The sequence below is a fragment of the Anas acuta genome, chromosome 29 (assembly GCF_963932015.1).
Source record: "Anas acuta chromosome 29, bAnaAcu1.1, whole genome shotgun sequence".
Classification (NCBI taxonomy): Eukaryota; Metazoa; Chordata; class Aves; order Anseriformes; family Anatidae; genus Anas; species Anas acuta.
In genome coordinates, this window is record NC_089007.1 from 3231985 (window position 1) to 3248318 (window position 16334).

Consider the following 16334-nt stretch of genomic DNA (forward strand, 5'->3'; position numbering starts at 1 on the left):
CGGCTCGGAAACCCCGAAGCCGTTCGGCTCCCTTCGGCTGCGCTCGGAGCCCTCGGAGCCGCTCGGCTCTGTTCGGCGCCGCTCGGCTCGGGAGCGCTCGGCTCCCTTCGGCTCCTTTCGGCTCCGCTCGGCCCCGGTGTCCGCAGCCCGTCCCGGTCACAGTGACACCAGCGGGTCCCGGTCCCGGTGGCACCGGCCCGGCCCGGTCCCGAGGCTGAGCCCGCCCCATGCGGCGGCTGCAAGTCACCCGGAACCATCAGACAATGCTCTTTTCTTAACTTTTTTTTTTTTTTTTTTTTTAATAAATAATTAAAAAAAGCCCAGTTTTGGGTCCTGTTGGTTTTTCTGGCTGTTTTTCAGCAGAGAAACACCGCGTTTCCAGCACTCCGGCTGGAAAGTCGCCCAGTTCTCCCAAAGGCTCTGACGGGTTGTGCCGCGGAGGCACCAAAAATGCCGTCTACAGAATCATCTAGGTTGGAAGAGACCTCGAGAATATCGAGTCCAACCTCTGCCCGAACAATATCCCCAAAAACACCCGAACTGGAGAAAAAACCCGTGTGGCCCAGCCGCGGGGCACTCACCCAGCTCGCAGGCGGCGGGGCCGGGCTCCAGGCGGTGCCGGTGGGGCATGGCGCGAGGCTCGACGCCGCTGCTGCTACCGGGCGCGCGGCCGCCGGCTATAAGAGGCGTCCCCGCCCTGCTGCGCCCCGCGGGCAGAGTCCCCCAGGGGGCTGTGGGCCCAGCAGCCCCGGCCATGCCCGCGCTATCGCCGGCCGAACGCCCCCCCGGGCGGCCGCCAGCTTTGATGCGGGGCCTCTGCCGGTGGCCTTGTGTGCTCCCGGGTGGCGTTATCGGCTCCCGGCACAACTGAAAGGGTTTTTGGTGGAGCAGCAGGAGCGCGGCTGTAATTAGCGAGCGGGACCTGGACTCTGCTCCACCGGGGCTGTTTCACCGATTAGGGACCCAACCGCCGCCGCCGCGCGTTCCCCAGCTGCCGGGACGTGCAGTGCTGATAAAGCGTTATCCCTCCGGGGCCGGATCAATACGGGGAATTATCACCGAGCCCCAGTGGCCTGAAGCCCAGGGGTGCAGCGCGATAACCCCCGGCTTTCTGACACCGGCGAAAGGCCCCGGTGCCCCCGGTGCCTCCGATAAGCAAGCGCTGAGTGCGCAGTCCCGCAGCAGCCAGCACGTAGGAGATGCTGGTGTGCGTGACCGGCCCCACGCACACCGGCTGCGGCCGAGGGCGGCTCCGGGCCCTCCTCCGGGAGCTCGTTTCCTTTGGGAAGGCCTCGCCCGGGGCCCCGGGGGGGTGCCGGGACGGGGCCCGGTGCCGGTGGTGCTGGGGAGGGTGACGGGGAAGGCACCGGGGGGCCAGGAGCGGCCGTGGTGGAGCAGGGCCGGTCCCTGCGGTGCTTGTAGCGACCACCGGGGCCCACCGGGGCCTGACGGGCTGGGGGCCTCGGTGCAGGACAGCGGGGCCGCTGCCACCGGGGCCGGTACCGAGCAGGGGCAGCATCCCGGGGGGGGGGAGCAGGCCCACAGAGCGGCTCCGCGCCTCGCTGGGGGGGTCCCGAGAGGCGGAGGAGAGCCCCGAGCCCTCCCCATCCCCCCCCCGACCCCTCCCGGTCCCCCCCGCTCCTCCCGGGGCCGGCCCCGCACGGCGGAGCCCCCAAGATGGCGGCGCCCAGCGGCCACTTCCGGCGGCGCTCACGTGACCGCTCCGCGCACCGCCTCCCGCCGCGTCACGTGGGCGGCCGCCAAGATGGCGCTGAGCCTGGCGGGGGCCCGCGGGGCGCTCTGGAGGCTCGGCCCCGGGCCCGGCCCCGCCTGGGGCCTCCTGGAGCCGCGACCCCCGCGGGGGGCGCTGAGGTGAGCCGGGACCCCCGGTACCGGCCCTGGGAACCGGCCCTGGGACCCCCTCCCCTCCCCGGTGCCTCCCCCCGGTACCGGCCGCGGTGCCCCCGTGCCCCCCCCGAGCCCCCGGTGCCCCCCCCGAGCCCCCCGACCCCCCCCCGGTACCGGCCGTGGTGTCCCGTGCCCCCCCCCCCAGCCCCCGGTACCTCCCGTGACACCCCCGGTACCACCCCCGGACCCCCCGACACCCCCCCGGTTACCGGCCCCGGTGCCCCGTGCCCCCCCCCCCCACCCCGGTACCACCCCCGGGCCTCTGACACCTCCCCCGGTACTGGCCGTGGTGCCCCCTGTACCCCCCCCAGCTCCCGGTACCGACCCTGAGACCCCCGGTACAGCCCCTGCTCCCCCCCCCACACCCCCCGGTTACCGGCCCCGGTGCCCCCCCCACCCCCGGTACCACCCCCAGACCCCCCCCACCCCCCGGTTACCACCCACGCCCCCCAGCACCGGAGGAGGGAGGGTACCGGGTACCAGCAGCCCGGTACCGGGCCATCTCCTCACCCCCCCCACCCCAAAACCGGCTGCCCCCCCCCCCCGTTTTCCCCCCCCCAGGATCTCCGTTCGCTGCCGTTCCGCCGAGGCCGGTTCCCGGGGCGCCCTGGCGGCTGTGCTGCGGGGCCTGAAGCGGCTCAACGGGCGCTACGAGCGCTTCCTGCAGCGCTCCTTCCCCCGCTTCTACGGCCTCTACGCCCTCTTCACCGGAGGTGGGGGCACGGTGAGACCCCCCCCCAGCACACGGCCCCCCCCACCGGAGCTTGCCCGGTGCCCCCCCCCCACCGGGGGGAGCCTCACCGCCGCCTCCGCAGGGGTCCGGTCGGTGCTGCTGGAGGTGAGGGCGGTGCGGAGGATCCGGCAGGACATGGCCCGGCAGAGGCTGAGCCCCCAGCAGCTGCCCTACAGGGACATGGAGAGGCTGCGGCAGGTACGGGGGGGGGGGGGGGGGAACGGGGCTGGTTTTTGGGGGGGGGGACGGTACGGGACATGTATGAGTGATTCCTGCCCAAAATCAGGGCCTGGGAGCTGTGCTTGGGGCTGGGACGCTGCTTTTGGGGGGAGCTGGGTGGGATTCGGTGCCTGGCTGTTGGTTTTGGGGGGGGTTGGGTGGGTTTTGGGGGAGCTGGGTGTTTTTTTTGGGGGGGGCTGGGTGGATTTTGGGGGGGGCTGGGTGGTTTTAGCCCCCCCAGCTCTTTGATTTTCCTGCTGCTTCGCTCTCGGCCGCAGTTCCGCAGGGACGTGCTCAAGGCCATCCCGGTCGGGCTGCTCGCCATCCCGCCCTTCGCCAACTTCTTGGTCATCGTCCTGATGTGAGTACCCCCCCCTCCCCCTTCCCCCCCCCCCAAAAAAAAAAAACCTCCCGGGGGGGGCGCTGCGGGCTCCTCCTCTCCCTGCTGGCGTTTTGTGTTGGCTGGCATTTCGTTTTCGCAATCCTGCCCTTCTCCGTGCCCGGGGCCCGGCCAGCTCCGTGCCTGGGGGGCACAAACACCCCCGGCACGGGGCTGCCCCCCCCCGCAGCACCATGCACCCCCCCCCCCCTGAAGCTCAGGAGCTCGCCGTGGCCTTGGAGGAGCAAATCCAGGGAGAGGGGCTGGGAGAGGGGCTGCCCCCCCCCCTCAGGGCACTGCTTCAGCGAGCGAGGCCCTTCCCAGCTCATTCACACACGAAGCTGCCCCCCCTGACCCCCCCACCTGTGCCCCCCCAGGTATTTTTTCCCCCGGCAGCTCCTCATCCGCTATTTCTGGACGCCGAGCCAGCAGCGGGAGTTCCTGGCCGCCTACCACGCCATCCGCAGCGCCGCCTACACCGAGGTGCTGCAGAGCCTGGCCCTGGCCGCCAGCTCCCTGCCCGAGCCCCGGCTCCAAACCCAGCTGCAGGAGCTCTGCACCAAGGTGGGCGGGGGGCTGCGACCCCCCCTTGGGGCTCAGCACCCCCCTGGGGGCTCAGCAGCGCCCGGCACCCCCCCGGGAAGTGTCGGTGATGAGCGCCGGGGGCTGTTGCAGGTGCAGCGGGGGGCGCAGCCGCGGGTGGCCGAGCTGTACGCCCTCAGGAGCCTTTTTTCGGGGCCCCCCCTGGGGCTGAACAAGCTGCACGCGTCCCACGTGGTGAGCGCCCCCCCCCTCCTGCGGATTTTTTTTCCTCCAACCCTTTAATTTCTCCTTTTCCCCCCCCTTTTTTTTTAATTTTTCCTTCGGAGAAGCGCTCCCAACGCTTCCCTGCTTGGTTTTCCTCCTGGCTGTGCTCACGGCTCCCATCGGGTGGCTCGGGTTGTGCCCGGGGGGGGTCTCACGGGGGGGCTCGGTGGCTTTTTCTCTGCTGCAGAGGTCCCTGAGCCGGGTCCTGTTCCTCACCCCCCGCCTGCCCGCCTTCGTCCTGAGGCACCGCCTGCGCGGCCACGTCCTGGAGATCCGGCACCTGGACCGGGCCCTGCTGCGCCTGGGCTTGGGGCAGCTCTCCGAGGAGGAGCTGAGGGCGGTGAGGAAGGCTCCAGTGCCCGGGGGGGGCCCGGGGCCGTCCCCTGTGTGACCCCGGGGCCCGTTTCTGCCCCCCCCCTGTCTGTTTTTCCCCCCCCCCAGGCTTGCTACCTCCGGGGTCTGAACTCGACGCAGCTCGGCCTGGCAGAGTGCAGAGCGTGGCTGGAGCAGTGGCTGCAGCTCTCCTGCAAGCTGCAAGGTGAGGGGGGGGCAGGGGCAGCTCCTGCCTGCTGGGGTGGGGGTGGTGGTGGGGGGGGACACGCGTTTTGGGGAGATTTCGCTGGAATTTGGCTGGGAAAAGGCTCAGGGCGCAGCCCCTGGGGAGCTCGTGGTGGGAAGGGGTCCTGGTGGGGGGGGGCAAAATGGGGATGGGGGGGAAATAAAGGGCTGGGAACGGAGCAAAAAGGCCCTGGGGAGCCCCCCAGCCCCCCCGGGGAGCCCCCCAGCCCCCCCGGGGAGGGGCTGAGCGTGCCGGGAGCCGTTTGGTTTCAGCCTCTCTCTCTCGTGCAGTGTCCGAGGTGTCCCTGCTGGCCAACAGCATGGTCCTGCTGAGCCTCAACTACCTCAGGGCCAAGGAGTGAGCACGGGGGGGGCCCCGGCTGCGACCCCTCGCCTGCAGCATCGCCGGGGGGGGCTCGTGCAACCCCCCCCCCCAATCCCCGGCACCTCGGGCAGAGCCTGGAGCCCCGCTGCCCCCCGAGGCGCTGCCACGCAGGTGAAGGGGGGGTCCCCGTCCCTCCGCGCTGTCCCCGCTGCCCCTCACGGCTCCCTTTCACCTCCTGAACTGCGGCACTTTATGGATGGGGGGGGGGGGAACAGGCGTGTGCCCCCCCCCTGCCCCCGGGGGCTTCCTGTGGTGGGCTGTGCTCAGCTTGGGCCCTGCTGCTCTGTTCCCTGGTGTGCAGAGGGGATCCCGGGGGTGTCACTGAAGTCTTAATGCAAACAGCTCCTGGGGGGGGCGAGGGCCAGCCCCTGCCCCCCCCCCCTGGATTTTCCAGGTGGGGGGGGGTCCCTGTGTTTTGTTCCCAGGCACTGGGAAGGACTGGGCTGTACTGGTGGTGAGGACGTGGCCCCCAGCAGCGCCTGGTGCCCTCCGTGCCCTGCCCCGCTCCAAGCTCCTCGGGAAAGGATTTGGGGGGGCTGGGGGCAGCCTGCGCCGTGCCCCCCCCCGTGTCCCCCAGCCCCTCACCAGCTGTCCTAGCGCGGTCCGTGCATGAGAGACTCTGGAGTGAGTTTCGGCCCCGCTTTTTGTGTTTTATTAAAGAAAAAAGCAAGCGCAGGGCTCGCCTGGCTCCCCCCTGCCCCCCCCTGGCCCTGCCCCTGCTCTGGTTTTGCCCCCCCCCGGGCTCCTCTCGGCGCCCTCCGAGCCCCAAAGCGACTCCCGGTGCAAGTTTGAGCATTTCTTTATTTTTACACTTAAATATTTCTCTTTAAATACAGCATTGTCACCATGAAAAGAACGTAAAAGGCCAAAAAAAAACCAAAAAAACAAAAAAAAAAAAACAAAATAATGCTGAGGACCTGACAAGCTTTGGATTCACACTGGAAATGGGGGGGGGGGGGAAATGCCACCTGCGTACAGTGTGAGGGGGGGGGGGCGAGGTCGGGGGGAGCAGGGTCGGGATTTAAATAGGATTTAAATGGGGCCGGGGGGGGGGGGGGGGGGGGCCGGGCGCCGGTGCCACCGCTCCCGAGCAGCCCAGTAGCACCAGTAGCACCAGTGGGGGCTGACCAGTTCGTCACGCAGCTGAGGGGGCAGGAGGCAGAAACGCTTTGATTGCACCACGAACGAGCTGTAAAAACAGAGTCACTCCCAGGAGCAGAGACCCCCCCCGAGCCCCCCAGCCCGGCCCGGCTGCGTTGTGGGAGCTGGGGGGGCGCTGAATTCGTTAAAAGGAAAGGAAAAAAAAAAAAAACAAAAAAAAAACAAGAAAACCCCCCAAAAAACAAAAAAATCTCCGAAGATTTAAACCTGTTCAAGTGTCAGCGTTTGCTCTGCCTTGGCAGAGTTTTGCACGGGGGGGGCACGGCAGCCCCCCCCCAGGACGGAGAGCTGGGGGGGGGGGGCACGGCCCCGGGTAAGGCTTCGCTCCCCCCAGAGCCCCCGCGGGGACGTAGCCCTTGGGTAAGGTTGGAGGGAGCGCACGGGGGGGGGGGGCAGGAGGCACCGAGTCCCAAAGCTGGAGCCCCCCCCCCAGTCACTGGGGGTCTGCCCCAACCCCCCCCCCCCCCCCCAAAGCTGCACCCCCCCGGGCTCTGCACAAAGCTTCCGAAAACGAGTTCAGAGAACCCTAACCCTAACCCTAACCGGCACCAAAAGGGCCCGAGGGGGGGGGAGCAGCTCGGAGGTGCCCCCCCCCCGGGACCCCAGCGAGCGGCCGCGGAGCAGAAGCAGGAGAGGAGCCGCGAAACCAAACGAGGCCCGAGCAATTCAAGCACTTGTGCAGGACGCAGCCTGTCCCAGGCCGCCCCCCCCGGCTCCCCAGGGCTGGGGGGGGGACACGCACGGCCCTTTGGAGCGGGGGGGGGGGGGGGGGGGGGCTCCTGCCAGCAGCAGCGTTCGGCGGTGGTGGCGCGGGGGCTGCGTTGGGTTCCCATCAGGAACAGCTTCGGAGCTCGGCAGCTTCTCCTCCGCTGGGGGGTCCTGGGGGGGGTCCGGGTGCCCCTCTTCTCCCCCTCGCTGCGAGGTTTGCTCAGCTGGAGTCCGTCTGCGCCCAACGGGGGGGTCAGGGGATGGCGCCCCTCGGGCGGGGGGTGCTCGAAGGGTGGCTGGGGCTGGAGCAGCGCCGAGCTCCTGGGGGGGCCCATCCCGAGCTGGGATGGCATCGAGCCCCCCCCCGGCTGGGGAGCAGCCCCTGGGGACAGCTGGAAACCGCTGGGTCCTGCCCCCCCCCCACCTGCCAAACACCCCCCGGGGTTCAGGGCGAGGAGCTCGAAGGAACGAAGCCCCGGGGGGGGGCTGCAAAGTGCTTTCACCGCCCGCCGAGGGGACGGAGGGGACGCACAGGACAGACATCTGCCCCTCCTGCAGGACGGACGGAGCTGGTGGCCGGACCGGGCTCTCCTCCTGCCACGCTGCCCCCGCGGCGTCGATAAAAGCAACGAGGTGAGGAACAAAAAAAAAACCTTCCGGGGGGGGCCAGGGGCCGTCCTCGCCCCGTGCTGTGCCGCTGAAGGGGGGGGGTTCGGGCCCCCTCCCAGCAGTGCGGGGTCTTCACCGCCCCGTCCCTGCTGGGGTGCGAGGGGGCAGCGCGGCTCCCGGAGAGCTGCTTGGCTGCGGCCCAGCCCGGTAAACATTCAACACATTAAAAAAAAAAAATAAACTAAAAACGGCGTCTTCTGGTTAAAAGGGGAGAAAGGTGCCCAGGAGGGCGCTGCAGCGGGGAGCTGCAGAGGACGGGGGGGGGGGGGAGCAGGAGGCTGCGTGCGCATGCGGACGGCAACCGAGCGGCCACGGGCGGTGGCCGGGCCCCAAAACCGTCCCCCAAAACCGTCCCTGCTGGGCTGGGGATGAGGGGGGGGGAGCAGCGGGGCCGCTGCCACCTGAAAGCAGCCGAGCGCGGGGGCCTCGAGTCCGCTGCTCCGCGCCGTGGTCCCGGGGAGCGCGCCCAGGCCCAGCGCCAAGCGCGAGGAGCCACCTCCGCACAGCACCCGCCTGGGTCCGTCTAAAACCCCCCTGTACAAAGCAGCCCCGCGCCCCTCCCACCCCCCCACAATTAAATAACCTCACGTGGCCACTGCTGGTCCGTCAAAAACCGTCAATAAATAGAGGAAGGGGCGCCCGCCGCCGCTCAGACGGGCAGGGCGGCTCCCAGCGCGCGCTCCTCGGCGGCGGGCGGCTCCCGTGCGCGCTCCGGGGCTTGCTCGGGTGCAGGGGACGGAGAGTTTGTGCCGAAGGGGGCGGCGGGGGCCCCACAGCAGCCCTCGCCCGGGGCTGCAGCCTCCAGAGCTGGGGCTTTTGCCGCTTCTCCCTTGCTCGGAGCAGCGGCGGCGCGGCCGCAAGTCACCAGCGACGCCACGGGGACGGAGATGACGCCCAGGTCCTTCTCGCTCGGGTACGTCGGGGGCACCTCCAGCTCCTCGGGGCCGCTCTCGCCCTTGGTGCCCAGCACGGAGCGCTGCTCCACCTGGTAGTAGACCACGGGGCCACCGTTCAGGTAGGGCTGGTTGCCCGCCGCAGCCGCCTGCTCGGCGCCGTCGGCAAAGCAGAGGACGGAGGAACCCGGCGGCAGCTGGGCTTGGATGAGGATGGGGGCGGCGAGGCCGGGGCACAAACCCTCCGGCACGGCCAGGGGCTCCTCCAGGATGCAGACGCCCAAGCTCTCCACGCCGGAGCTGCTGCTCGAGTCTTCCTCGGCCTTCAGCCTCTCCAGCTCCTCCGCCGTCTGCAGGTGCATGACGGCCGTCTCGTTCTCCGCCATGAACTCCTGGAAGTCCTGCGTCTCCGGGGGCTGCGTCCCCGGCCAGGCGCTGCCGGAGCCCTGCGCTGCCGCCGCCGCCGCCGCCGCCTCCTCCTCGGCGGGCCGGGCTCCCTGGCGCTTGTTCTCCAGCTCCAGCTTCATGATGGTGTGGAGGTAGTGAGTCCGCACGCGGATGGGGTTGAACTCGATGCGGCCGGCCATGTTCCCGCAGCCGTCCCGCGAGCAGCCGCAGGGGAAGGACATGCGGTCCACCTGCCGGAGGGAGACGCCGCAGCTGAGGACGGCGGCGCCGGGAGCCTGCATGACGCCGATTTCTGCCTCCTGAACCAGCCCCACCGCTGCCCAAACGCCACCCCACAACAGGGGCTCGACCCCTGGGAAGGTTTTCCCTGCGAGGGGTCCCCAAAACAACACCGGGGCCGTGCACCCCTCTCCTCCAGTCCCTTTTCTCAGCTCTCCACGTCTCACGGAGAGCCCGGCACCGCGGGCAGGCTGAAGGCTGGGTGCTGGCAGCTCCCTCCCCGACTCACCTGGCATTTGATGCCTGCCTGGCTGCAGGCGCAGGCCTCGGGGTCGCAGTAGAGGCGGCAGTCGCAGCCGCACTCCTCCCGCGAGAGGCGGATGGCTCGCAGCTCCTGCTTCTCCTCGGCGTCGATGCGGTGCACGCCGGAGGCACGGAGCAGCGCCCGGCGCCGCTTGGTGGGCAGGGGCTGCAGGAAGAAGTAGTCGTCCACCTCCACGTTCTCCACGTCGATGTCGTCGTCCGAGACGTCCTCCAGCGTCAGCCCCTCCGCCTCCTCGGACTCCACCGTGCCGTTCTTGGTGAGCTGCGGGGCGGGGGGACAGGGCTGAGACCCCGCAGCGATGCTGGGGGGGGGCTGAGGGTCCCCTGGGGGCCAGCGCCGACCCCGACTGCGCGCCTCGGGGCAGAGCCAGCGGGAAGGATCGAGCCCATCCCCAGCCCCCTGGTCCCACGCAGCAGTTTACAGGAAAAAAACATGAAGGAGATCAGAGCAGAGGCTCCGCCGCCTTCCCTCCTCCCTGCAAGGAGCACGACAAAAGGAGGTCGCCGCTTCCTAAAAATACCTGGGCCCTGGGAGAGGAGGAATTTGAGGACACAACTTCGCCTCCCTGCTGGGGTCCAGCCTGTTCTCAGCCCCCAAACCCCGGCCCTGCTGCTCCCCGGGCAGATGCAGCCGGACCCAGGGGCTGTCGCCAGCCCCTCTGGCCCCCGTGGCTCCATGGGCAGCGCGTGGAGCCGTCGGCAAAGCAAAATGCTAAGAAAAAATGATAAAAAATGATAAAAAATGATAAAACCGAGGCGGCCGGCTGGGCCTGCGTCCCTCTGCCAAGCACGTTGTCATGGCAGCAGCAGCCTGATTAAAGGCTGGCACTAAACGAAGCATCGCTGCGAAACGAAGCCCGGCCCCGAGGCAACGCCCAAGGGCGCGCACCCTGCGCCTGTAATTGGGGACGGGCTGGGGAACGGGAACGGGCAGAGCCACCCGGACCTGGATCCGGATCCTCCCTGGGCACAGCCACTTCCCAGACTGGAATTTCCACCAGCACAGCCCCGGAGAGGTTTGTCCGGGCTCTCCAGGAGGGAAGGGGGGAGCGTCGGAGTAACCGGGCAAAGAGCAGTGGCAACAGAAGTTAAAAAAAAAAGGCACAGAACAGAGCTGAACTACCCCAAAATCCAGACAAAGCAGCAGCCTGGGTCCCCCCCTCCCCGTGCGCTCCCTTTGCAGCTCGCGGCCGTACCTTCATTTTCTTGGCGTGGAGCTTCTCCTCCTTGAGGTGCTCCCGCAGGATCTCCCGGTGGTTCACCTCCTGCTCCTGGGCGAACTCGCAGAGCGTGTAGCGGCGCACCGAGTTGTGGCGCTGCGCCATGCCCAGCGAGCTGCCGCCCTGGCTGGGCACGCTGGTGAAGCCCTGGCGCCGGGCGAAGTAGTACACCGTCACCTGGTCGAAGCGAACATTCTTCCTGCGCAGCTGCTTCTGCCTCTTCAGGATGGAGGTGGCTGCGGGGAGGACGAGCCCCAGGAGGGGTTGGAGCAGGAAGAGAAGCCCCCTCGGTGCCCCATGCCGGCCTCCCACCCCCGGAGAGCGGCGTCTCCGCGCCCCTCGCTCGTGCCAGCAGCCCTGGGCTGCTCCCCCCGTTCAGACACCCAAAGGTTTGGGCAGGGGCTGGGAAAGGAGCGGGAGGAATAAAGGCTCGGGGATGGACGCTCGCCATCTCCCAGCTGGAAAGGGCTGAGCGTGGGCAGAGCTGAGCCAGCAGCGTGGCACCGCGGCACCTCCAGGGACCGTCCCTGTCCCTGTCCTGGGTCACTCACGGATGAAGCCGGTGGAGCTGGAGGGGTTGACGCTGTCGCAGCTGTCGGCGCTGTCGCTGTTGGAGATTTCATCGTCCGAGTTGGAGGCCGGGGAGCCCACGTCCGCGTCCTCGAACTTCCTCTTGAGGCCGCCGCTCGCGATCGCATCCATTTGGCCGCGGCTCGCATGGAGAGGGGGCGCGCAGCGGGCGGGGGGGGGACCTGCCACCGGCTCCCCAGCGCCAGCCCCAGCTGCCGGCGGGCTCGCCACGGACCTGTGGGCACGGGGAAAGAAAGTCAGCACCCAGGGACCGATCCTGATCCCTTCCTCCCTCACCAGAGCACCCCGAGCCCGGGGAGGGTGACGGTCCCCAGCCCCACCGCCCTGCTCTCAGGGGTACGGAGCTGCGGTGCTTTGGCAGCGCTTGTGGATAAGCAAAGCGACACCTGGGGTGCCCCAAAGCTTCCCCCAAACAGCCAGGAGAGCTGCGAGACCCCCGGGACCCGGCTCAGAGGCCCCGAGAGCTGCTAAAAAACGGCCGATTTTCAGGCAGAGCCCTCGGGATGGAGCCTGGCAAGGAGGGCGCAGGGACCCGCGGGGCGGAGGGACCCAGCCCGGAGCTGGGGAGGGCCCAGGGGCAGAGGCGAGCTCCTCCTGCCCACATTTCCTTCCCATTTAACACGTTTAATTCCCATTTAACACGTTTTATTCCCATTTAAACAACCGCAGCGCTTCCCCCTGGCCGCAGACCGGCCGAGAGCCGGGCTCAGCCCCATTTGTAGCCCCCACCAGAGGGAGAGCCCTGCCTGGCAGCACCCGGACGCATCCGAGGGACGGGGAGCCGCCGGATCTCGCTGGGAAGCCTGGAAGGGCTGGGCAAGGGGGGATTTTGGGGAGCCCCCTGGCTGGGGAAAGGCAGAGCCGAGGCTGCTGTGGATGCGGGTGGCTCCATCCCCGTCCCTCGGTGCGGCAGCGCCGGTTCTCATGGCAACGGAACAAACGGCTCCGGGAGACTGCATCCATCCATCCGTCCATCCATCCGTCTGTCCGTCCGTCCGTCCGTCCATCCGTCCACCAGGAAGGTGCAGCCAGAGTGGATGCGCCCCAAGGAGCCCCCAGCACTGCAGAGGATCTCGTTTTCTGCCCCAAAAAGGCAGCGCTGTCTGAGCACGATTTGCCCCAGCTTGGCTGAGCCCAGGCTTAAAATCAGCCTTTTTTTTTTAGGGGAATTGGGTAATCGTGGTGCTGGGGAGGGGGAAGGAGCAGCTCTGGGAGCAGCGCGGTGCTTGCAGACGGACGTGGATGAGCCCCAAAATTAAAGTGAGGGCAGGAAACAGTGGCTCGAGCACCCCTGCCCCAATGAACCAGCACCAAATCCCCCGTGCCACCACGTCCCTTTCCAAACCAGCCCCCTGCCCCTGGCCTTGCTGGTTTCTCGTCCCCGTGGGGTCTGGGACCCTGCCCGGGTGTTGTGGGGGTGACATTGTGGCACCCCCGTGCTCCCTGCCATCCCCTGCAGGTTTCGTTCATTTTGGGGCAGGAGGCAAGCAGAAATTCGAGCCCAGCACCTCGCAGGGCTGGAGCGAGGGCAGCGCCTTTGGGTGCAGCGGCACCGGGATTTTGGAGGGGGCCGGGTTGGGTTCTCAAGTGGCCTGAAAAGAGCAAGAGGCCAAAACCCGCACAGCCTCCCGGGTTTTACAATGTCGAGAGGCGTCCGACACCCAATCCGCGTGAAATAACCCCAAATTCCAGCCTGGAAGGGAGACGACCTTCGCTGACCTACGGGCGTGGGAAGGAGCCCTCCTGCTCCCAGCTCCCGGGGGCTGAGCCTGCACAAAGCCCGGCACCAGAGAGACACCGCTGTCCGTCTGTCTGTCCGTCCGTCTGTCCACCCACCCGCCCGTCTGTCCGTCCGTCCACCCCTGCCCACGAATCCCCCAGCAGAGAGCAGCTCCTCGGCCGGCCGCGAGGCAGCAAAGGCCGATTGTTCCAGCAGATGGGGGAGAAGAGGGAGGGAGGGGGGGGACGGAGACACCCGCAGGGGGCTGCGGGAAGAGGACGGGGGGGTGGGGGGGGTGAGCAGTGGGGAGACCCCCCCCAGGTTTATCGACACCAGTGGAAAAAGCAGCCCAGGATGAACTGGGGTCACTGGGGGCGCACTCAGGCGGGCATCGGCCCCGCAGGAGCAGAGGGCAGCGCGCAGCCCTCGAGCCCCCCCATGCCCCAAAATCACCCCGACCCCGCTGCTGATGTCTGAGGCCGCAGCAGGGCGGGCAGGATGAAGAAACGGGGGAAAAAAAAAAGCCGGGAGCGGGGAGAAAAACCCCAAGGAGCCCATTTTCCCATTTCATTCCGCTGCGGCGCCCGGCTCAGCATCCCCCGCGGCTGCCGGGGGATTGGATTTGGGGCCGTTTCCCTTCCTTTGGGAGCAGGGGCAGCGGTGGCAGGGGGCAAAGGGCCCCTCCGGGGGCCGGGTTCCTGCTCCCCGGGCTGGAATCCCACCCCGCAGGGGCTCGGCCGGCGCTCGCCGCGCTGCAGCAGGAGCCGGGGATGACGCGGCAGCAGCGCCGCAGAGCAGCCGCAGCGCCGCCGGCCCCGGAGCAAAGCTGCAGAGAGAGCCGGGGGCTCGGACACACAGACAGGGGGGGCTCGGACACACGGACAGGGGGGGCTCGGACACACGGACGGGGGGGCTCGGACGGAGGGAGGCCCGGAGCAGCCCCGCAGCTCGGCCGTGGCACGCTGCGGGCGCCCTTGGCGGCTCCCCCGATGAGCGCGCGCCCCCCATGCGCCCCCGGAGGGGCTGCTTGAGGCCAAGGGGGGGCCAAAAAAAAAACCCCTTGGACCCCGCTCCGCAGCTCCTCCGAAAACGCCGGGGCGCTGAGCTCCCCCCCTAAGCCTGAGGAGCACCCCCCGGGCTGTGGGGTGGTCGGGGAGCATCACCGGCACCCACGGGGTAACTGGGCGCTGAGCAGAATTGGGGAACCCCGGCACGAGAATTTGGGGAACCCCAGCACGAGGCTTTGGGGAACCCCACCAGGCCCAGGCCGTGCCCGAGGGCTGGAGCTGGGGTCAGCGGGGATGAAATCGCCTCCACCACAACGGGACCGACCCCAAAAGGGCTCAGTGAGGGCGAGGAGCTCGGGGGGCACCGCTCGGAGCCTTCCCAAAGGGGTCGGGCAATTTAGGGACCCGCTGCGCCCCGAGCCGACCCCGTCCCAGGGGTGCTGTGCCCTGGGGAACCCCCCTGGGTCAGGGTGCCCTGGGGAACCCCCCAGACCACCCAAAATTTGGTTTCTCTCCCACCCTAAAAGCAGAGGCAGCGAATCAATCCGGGCAAGGCCCCCCCGGCAGCGCCTTACGCAACGAGCATCCAAATCAGCAGAAAAAGCCCCAAAATCGCGGCTCCAGGCCGGGCTCAGCGGGCAGGGTGGGAAGGGCCGACCCCAAAAAGCACCGCGGGGCCTGCGCCCGGTGCTCGCACCGAGCCCGGGGCCACCCCGGGAGGTCTCACCCCGAGGCCAAGGGCACCCCGAGGGGCTCGGAGCCGTGCCCCCACCCTCACGGCTCCCCCCGAAATCCCCCCGGGCACCCACAGGGCCTGGGGGGGAACCCGGGCAGCCCCTGACCCCAAGGACCCCCCCCGAGCTGCCCCCAGCCCCTCCTTGCCTGGGGTCTCCTCCGTGACCTCTGCTTGGGGTCCCCCTGGGGGGCTCCCCAAAAGCCCAGGGCTCCCCTGGGGCCCCAATTCTGAGGGGTGACAGCCACGACCCCCCCACCCCACAGCCCCCCCATCCCCTGCAGCCCCCCAAACACACACATCCCCTACAGGCCCCCAGACAGCAAAGGGACGATGCCAGCTGCCCCCATCCCCTAGAGGCCACGAGCTGCAGAACCCCCCCATCCCCTATAGCCCCCCCATCCCCTATAGGGCCTCAGCTGCAGACCCCCAGCTGCAGAGCCCCCCCATCCCCTATAGCCCCAAATCCCCTATACAGCCCCAGCTGCAGAGCCCCCCCGATACCCTATATCCCCCCCTCATCCCCTACAGGCCCCCAGCTGCAGAGTGCCCCCCCATCCCCCAGAGACCCCCCTATAGGCCCCCTCCCATCCCTGATAGCCCCCCTCCATCCCCTATAGGCCACTGCTATCCCCTATACGGCCCCCCATCCCCTATAAGGCCCCAGCTGCAGAGCCCCCCCATCCCCTACAGATCCCCCCTCACCCCCTATAGCCCCCCCCGTCCTCTATAGGCCCCGAGCTGCAGCCCCCCCCCAATCCCCTATAGTCCCCCCATCCCCTATAGACCTCCCTCATCCCCTACAGGCCCCCAGCTGCAGCCCCCCCAATACCCTATAACCCCCCCTATCCCCTATAGCCCCCCCATCCCCTATAGGCCCCCCTCGCCCCATACATCCCCCCCATCCCCTATAGACCCCCAATCCACTATAGGCCCCCAGCTCCATCCCCCCAATACCCTATAGCCCCCCCATCCCCTATAGGCCCCCCCTCGCCCCCTGCATCCCCCCCCATCCCCTACAGGCCCCCACCTGCAGCCCCCCCATCCCCTGCATCCCCCCATCCCCTATAGCCCCCCCTCACCCCATACATCCCCCCCCATCCCCTATAGCCCCCTCCCCTCCCCCCTTTACCCCCCCCAGGCCCCATCTACCCCACCGCCCCCCCCCCTCCCCACTCACCGTCTCCCCGGGGCGAGGCAGCGGCGGGGCCTTCGGGATGGGGGGGTCCCGGGAGGGGTCCGTGGGGGGGCCCCGAGGCCAGGGTCCGGCGGCGGGGCGGGGCCGGCGGGGCGGGGGCGGCCCCCGGGGCGGCTCGGCGCTGGGGCTGCGGCCGCGCGGTCCCGCCCCGCCGCCGCTCGCCGACAACAATGGGGCCGCCGGCCCCGCGCCGCCCCTTATATACCCCGCGTCACGTGACGGCCCCGCCCCCGCCCCCGCCGCGCCCGCCGCAGGGGGTGTCGGGAAAGCGAGTCCAAAGAGGCGTGAGGGGAGCCGGGAGCGGGGAGGGCCGCGGGGGGCGATGGGAAATGGAGTGCGGAAGTGGGCGCCGGGCCTGGCCTGGTTGATTACCTGAGTTATTAATTAGGCGCTTTTAATCATGTGCTCCGTAATTAAAAACCCTCCTCCTCACCCCCACTCCAAGCACTTCGTCCCCCCTTGTTTCCAGCTGGGGGCTTCCATCGCCTCCTGCG

At 68.9% G+C, this 16334-nt stretch overlaps 2 protein-coding genes across 4 annotated transcripts; one reads left to right on the plus strand and one right to left on the minus strand.

Annotated features, from left to right (window-relative positions):
• Positions 1 to 1323: 1323 nt before the first annotated feature.
• On the plus strand, positions 1324 to 5664 carry LETMD1 (LETM1 domain containing 1). 2 transcript variants are annotated; one of them, XM_068663640.1, is made up of 9 exons: positions 1324 to 1872; positions 2470 to 2632; positions 2724 to 2839; positions 3139 to 3221; positions 3617 to 3803; positions 3915 to 4016; positions 4234 to 4386; positions 4488 to 4584; positions 4896 to 5664. In XM_068663640.1, exons 1-9 carry the CDS (start codon positions 1678 to 1680, stop codon positions 4964 to 4966), a joined length of 1167 nt encoding a protein of 388 aa, XP_068519741.1. In that variant the 5' UTR covers positions 1324 to 1677; the 3' UTR covers positions 4967 to 5664. The 2 variants fall into 2 exon arrangements, with proteins under 2 accessions (XP_068519741.1, XP_068519743.1); XM_068663642.1 differs by having other exon boundaries at positions 1712 to 1872; positions 2470 to 2621.
• A 108-nt stretch (positions 5665 to 5772) lies between these two features.
• On the minus strand, positions 5773 to 16008 carry CSRNP2 (cysteine and serine rich nuclear protein 2). 2 transcript variants are annotated; one of them, XM_068663635.1, is made up of 5 exons: positions 15823 to 16008; positions 11143 to 11396; positions 10568 to 10827; positions 9337 to 9633; positions 8127 to 9058 (listed from the first exon to the last, which is right to left on the minus strand). In XM_068663635.1, the coding sequence occupies exons 2-5, from the start codon at positions 11291 to 11293 to the stop codon at positions 8177 to 8179; spliced, it is 1590 nt and encodes a 529-aa protein (XP_068519736.1). In that variant the 5' UTR covers positions 11294 to 11396; positions 15823 to 16008; the 3' UTR covers positions 8127 to 8176. The 2 variants fall into 2 exon arrangements, with proteins under 2 accessions (XP_068519735.1, XP_068519736.1); XM_068663634.1 differs by lacking the exon at positions 15823 to 16008 and having other exon boundaries at positions 5773 to 9080; positions 11143 to 11515.
• Positions 16009 to 16334: the final 326 nt, after the last annotated feature.

Bases quoted from the DNA above. Each gene is read 5' to 3' on its own strand.
- LETMD1 (XM_068663640.1), top strand. From the start codon at position 1,678: ATGGCGGCGCCCAGCGGCCACTTCCGGCGGCGCTCACGTGACCGCTCC. The intron at 1,873-2,469 runs GTGAGCCGGGAC...TCCCCCCCCCAG, and splicing joins CCCCCGCGGGGGGCGCTGAG to GATCTCCGTTCGCTGCCGTT. The intron at 3,804-3,914 runs GTGGGCGGGGGG...GGGCTGTTGCAG, and splicing joins TGCAGGAGCTCTGCACCAAG to GTGCAGCGGGGGGCGCAGCC.
- CSRNP2 (XM_068663634.1), bottom strand. From the start codon at position 11,293: ATGGATGCGATCGCGAGCGGCGGCCTCAAGAGGAAGTTCGAGGACGCG. The intron at 10,828-11,142 runs GTGAGTGACCCA...TCCTCCCCGCAG, and splicing joins CAGCTCCACCGGCTTCATCC to CCACCTCCATCCTGAAGAGG. The intron at 9,081-9,336 runs GTGAGTCGGGGA...CGCCGTCCTCAG, and splicing joins AGGCAGGCATCAAATGCCAG to CTGCGGCGTCTCCCTCCGGC.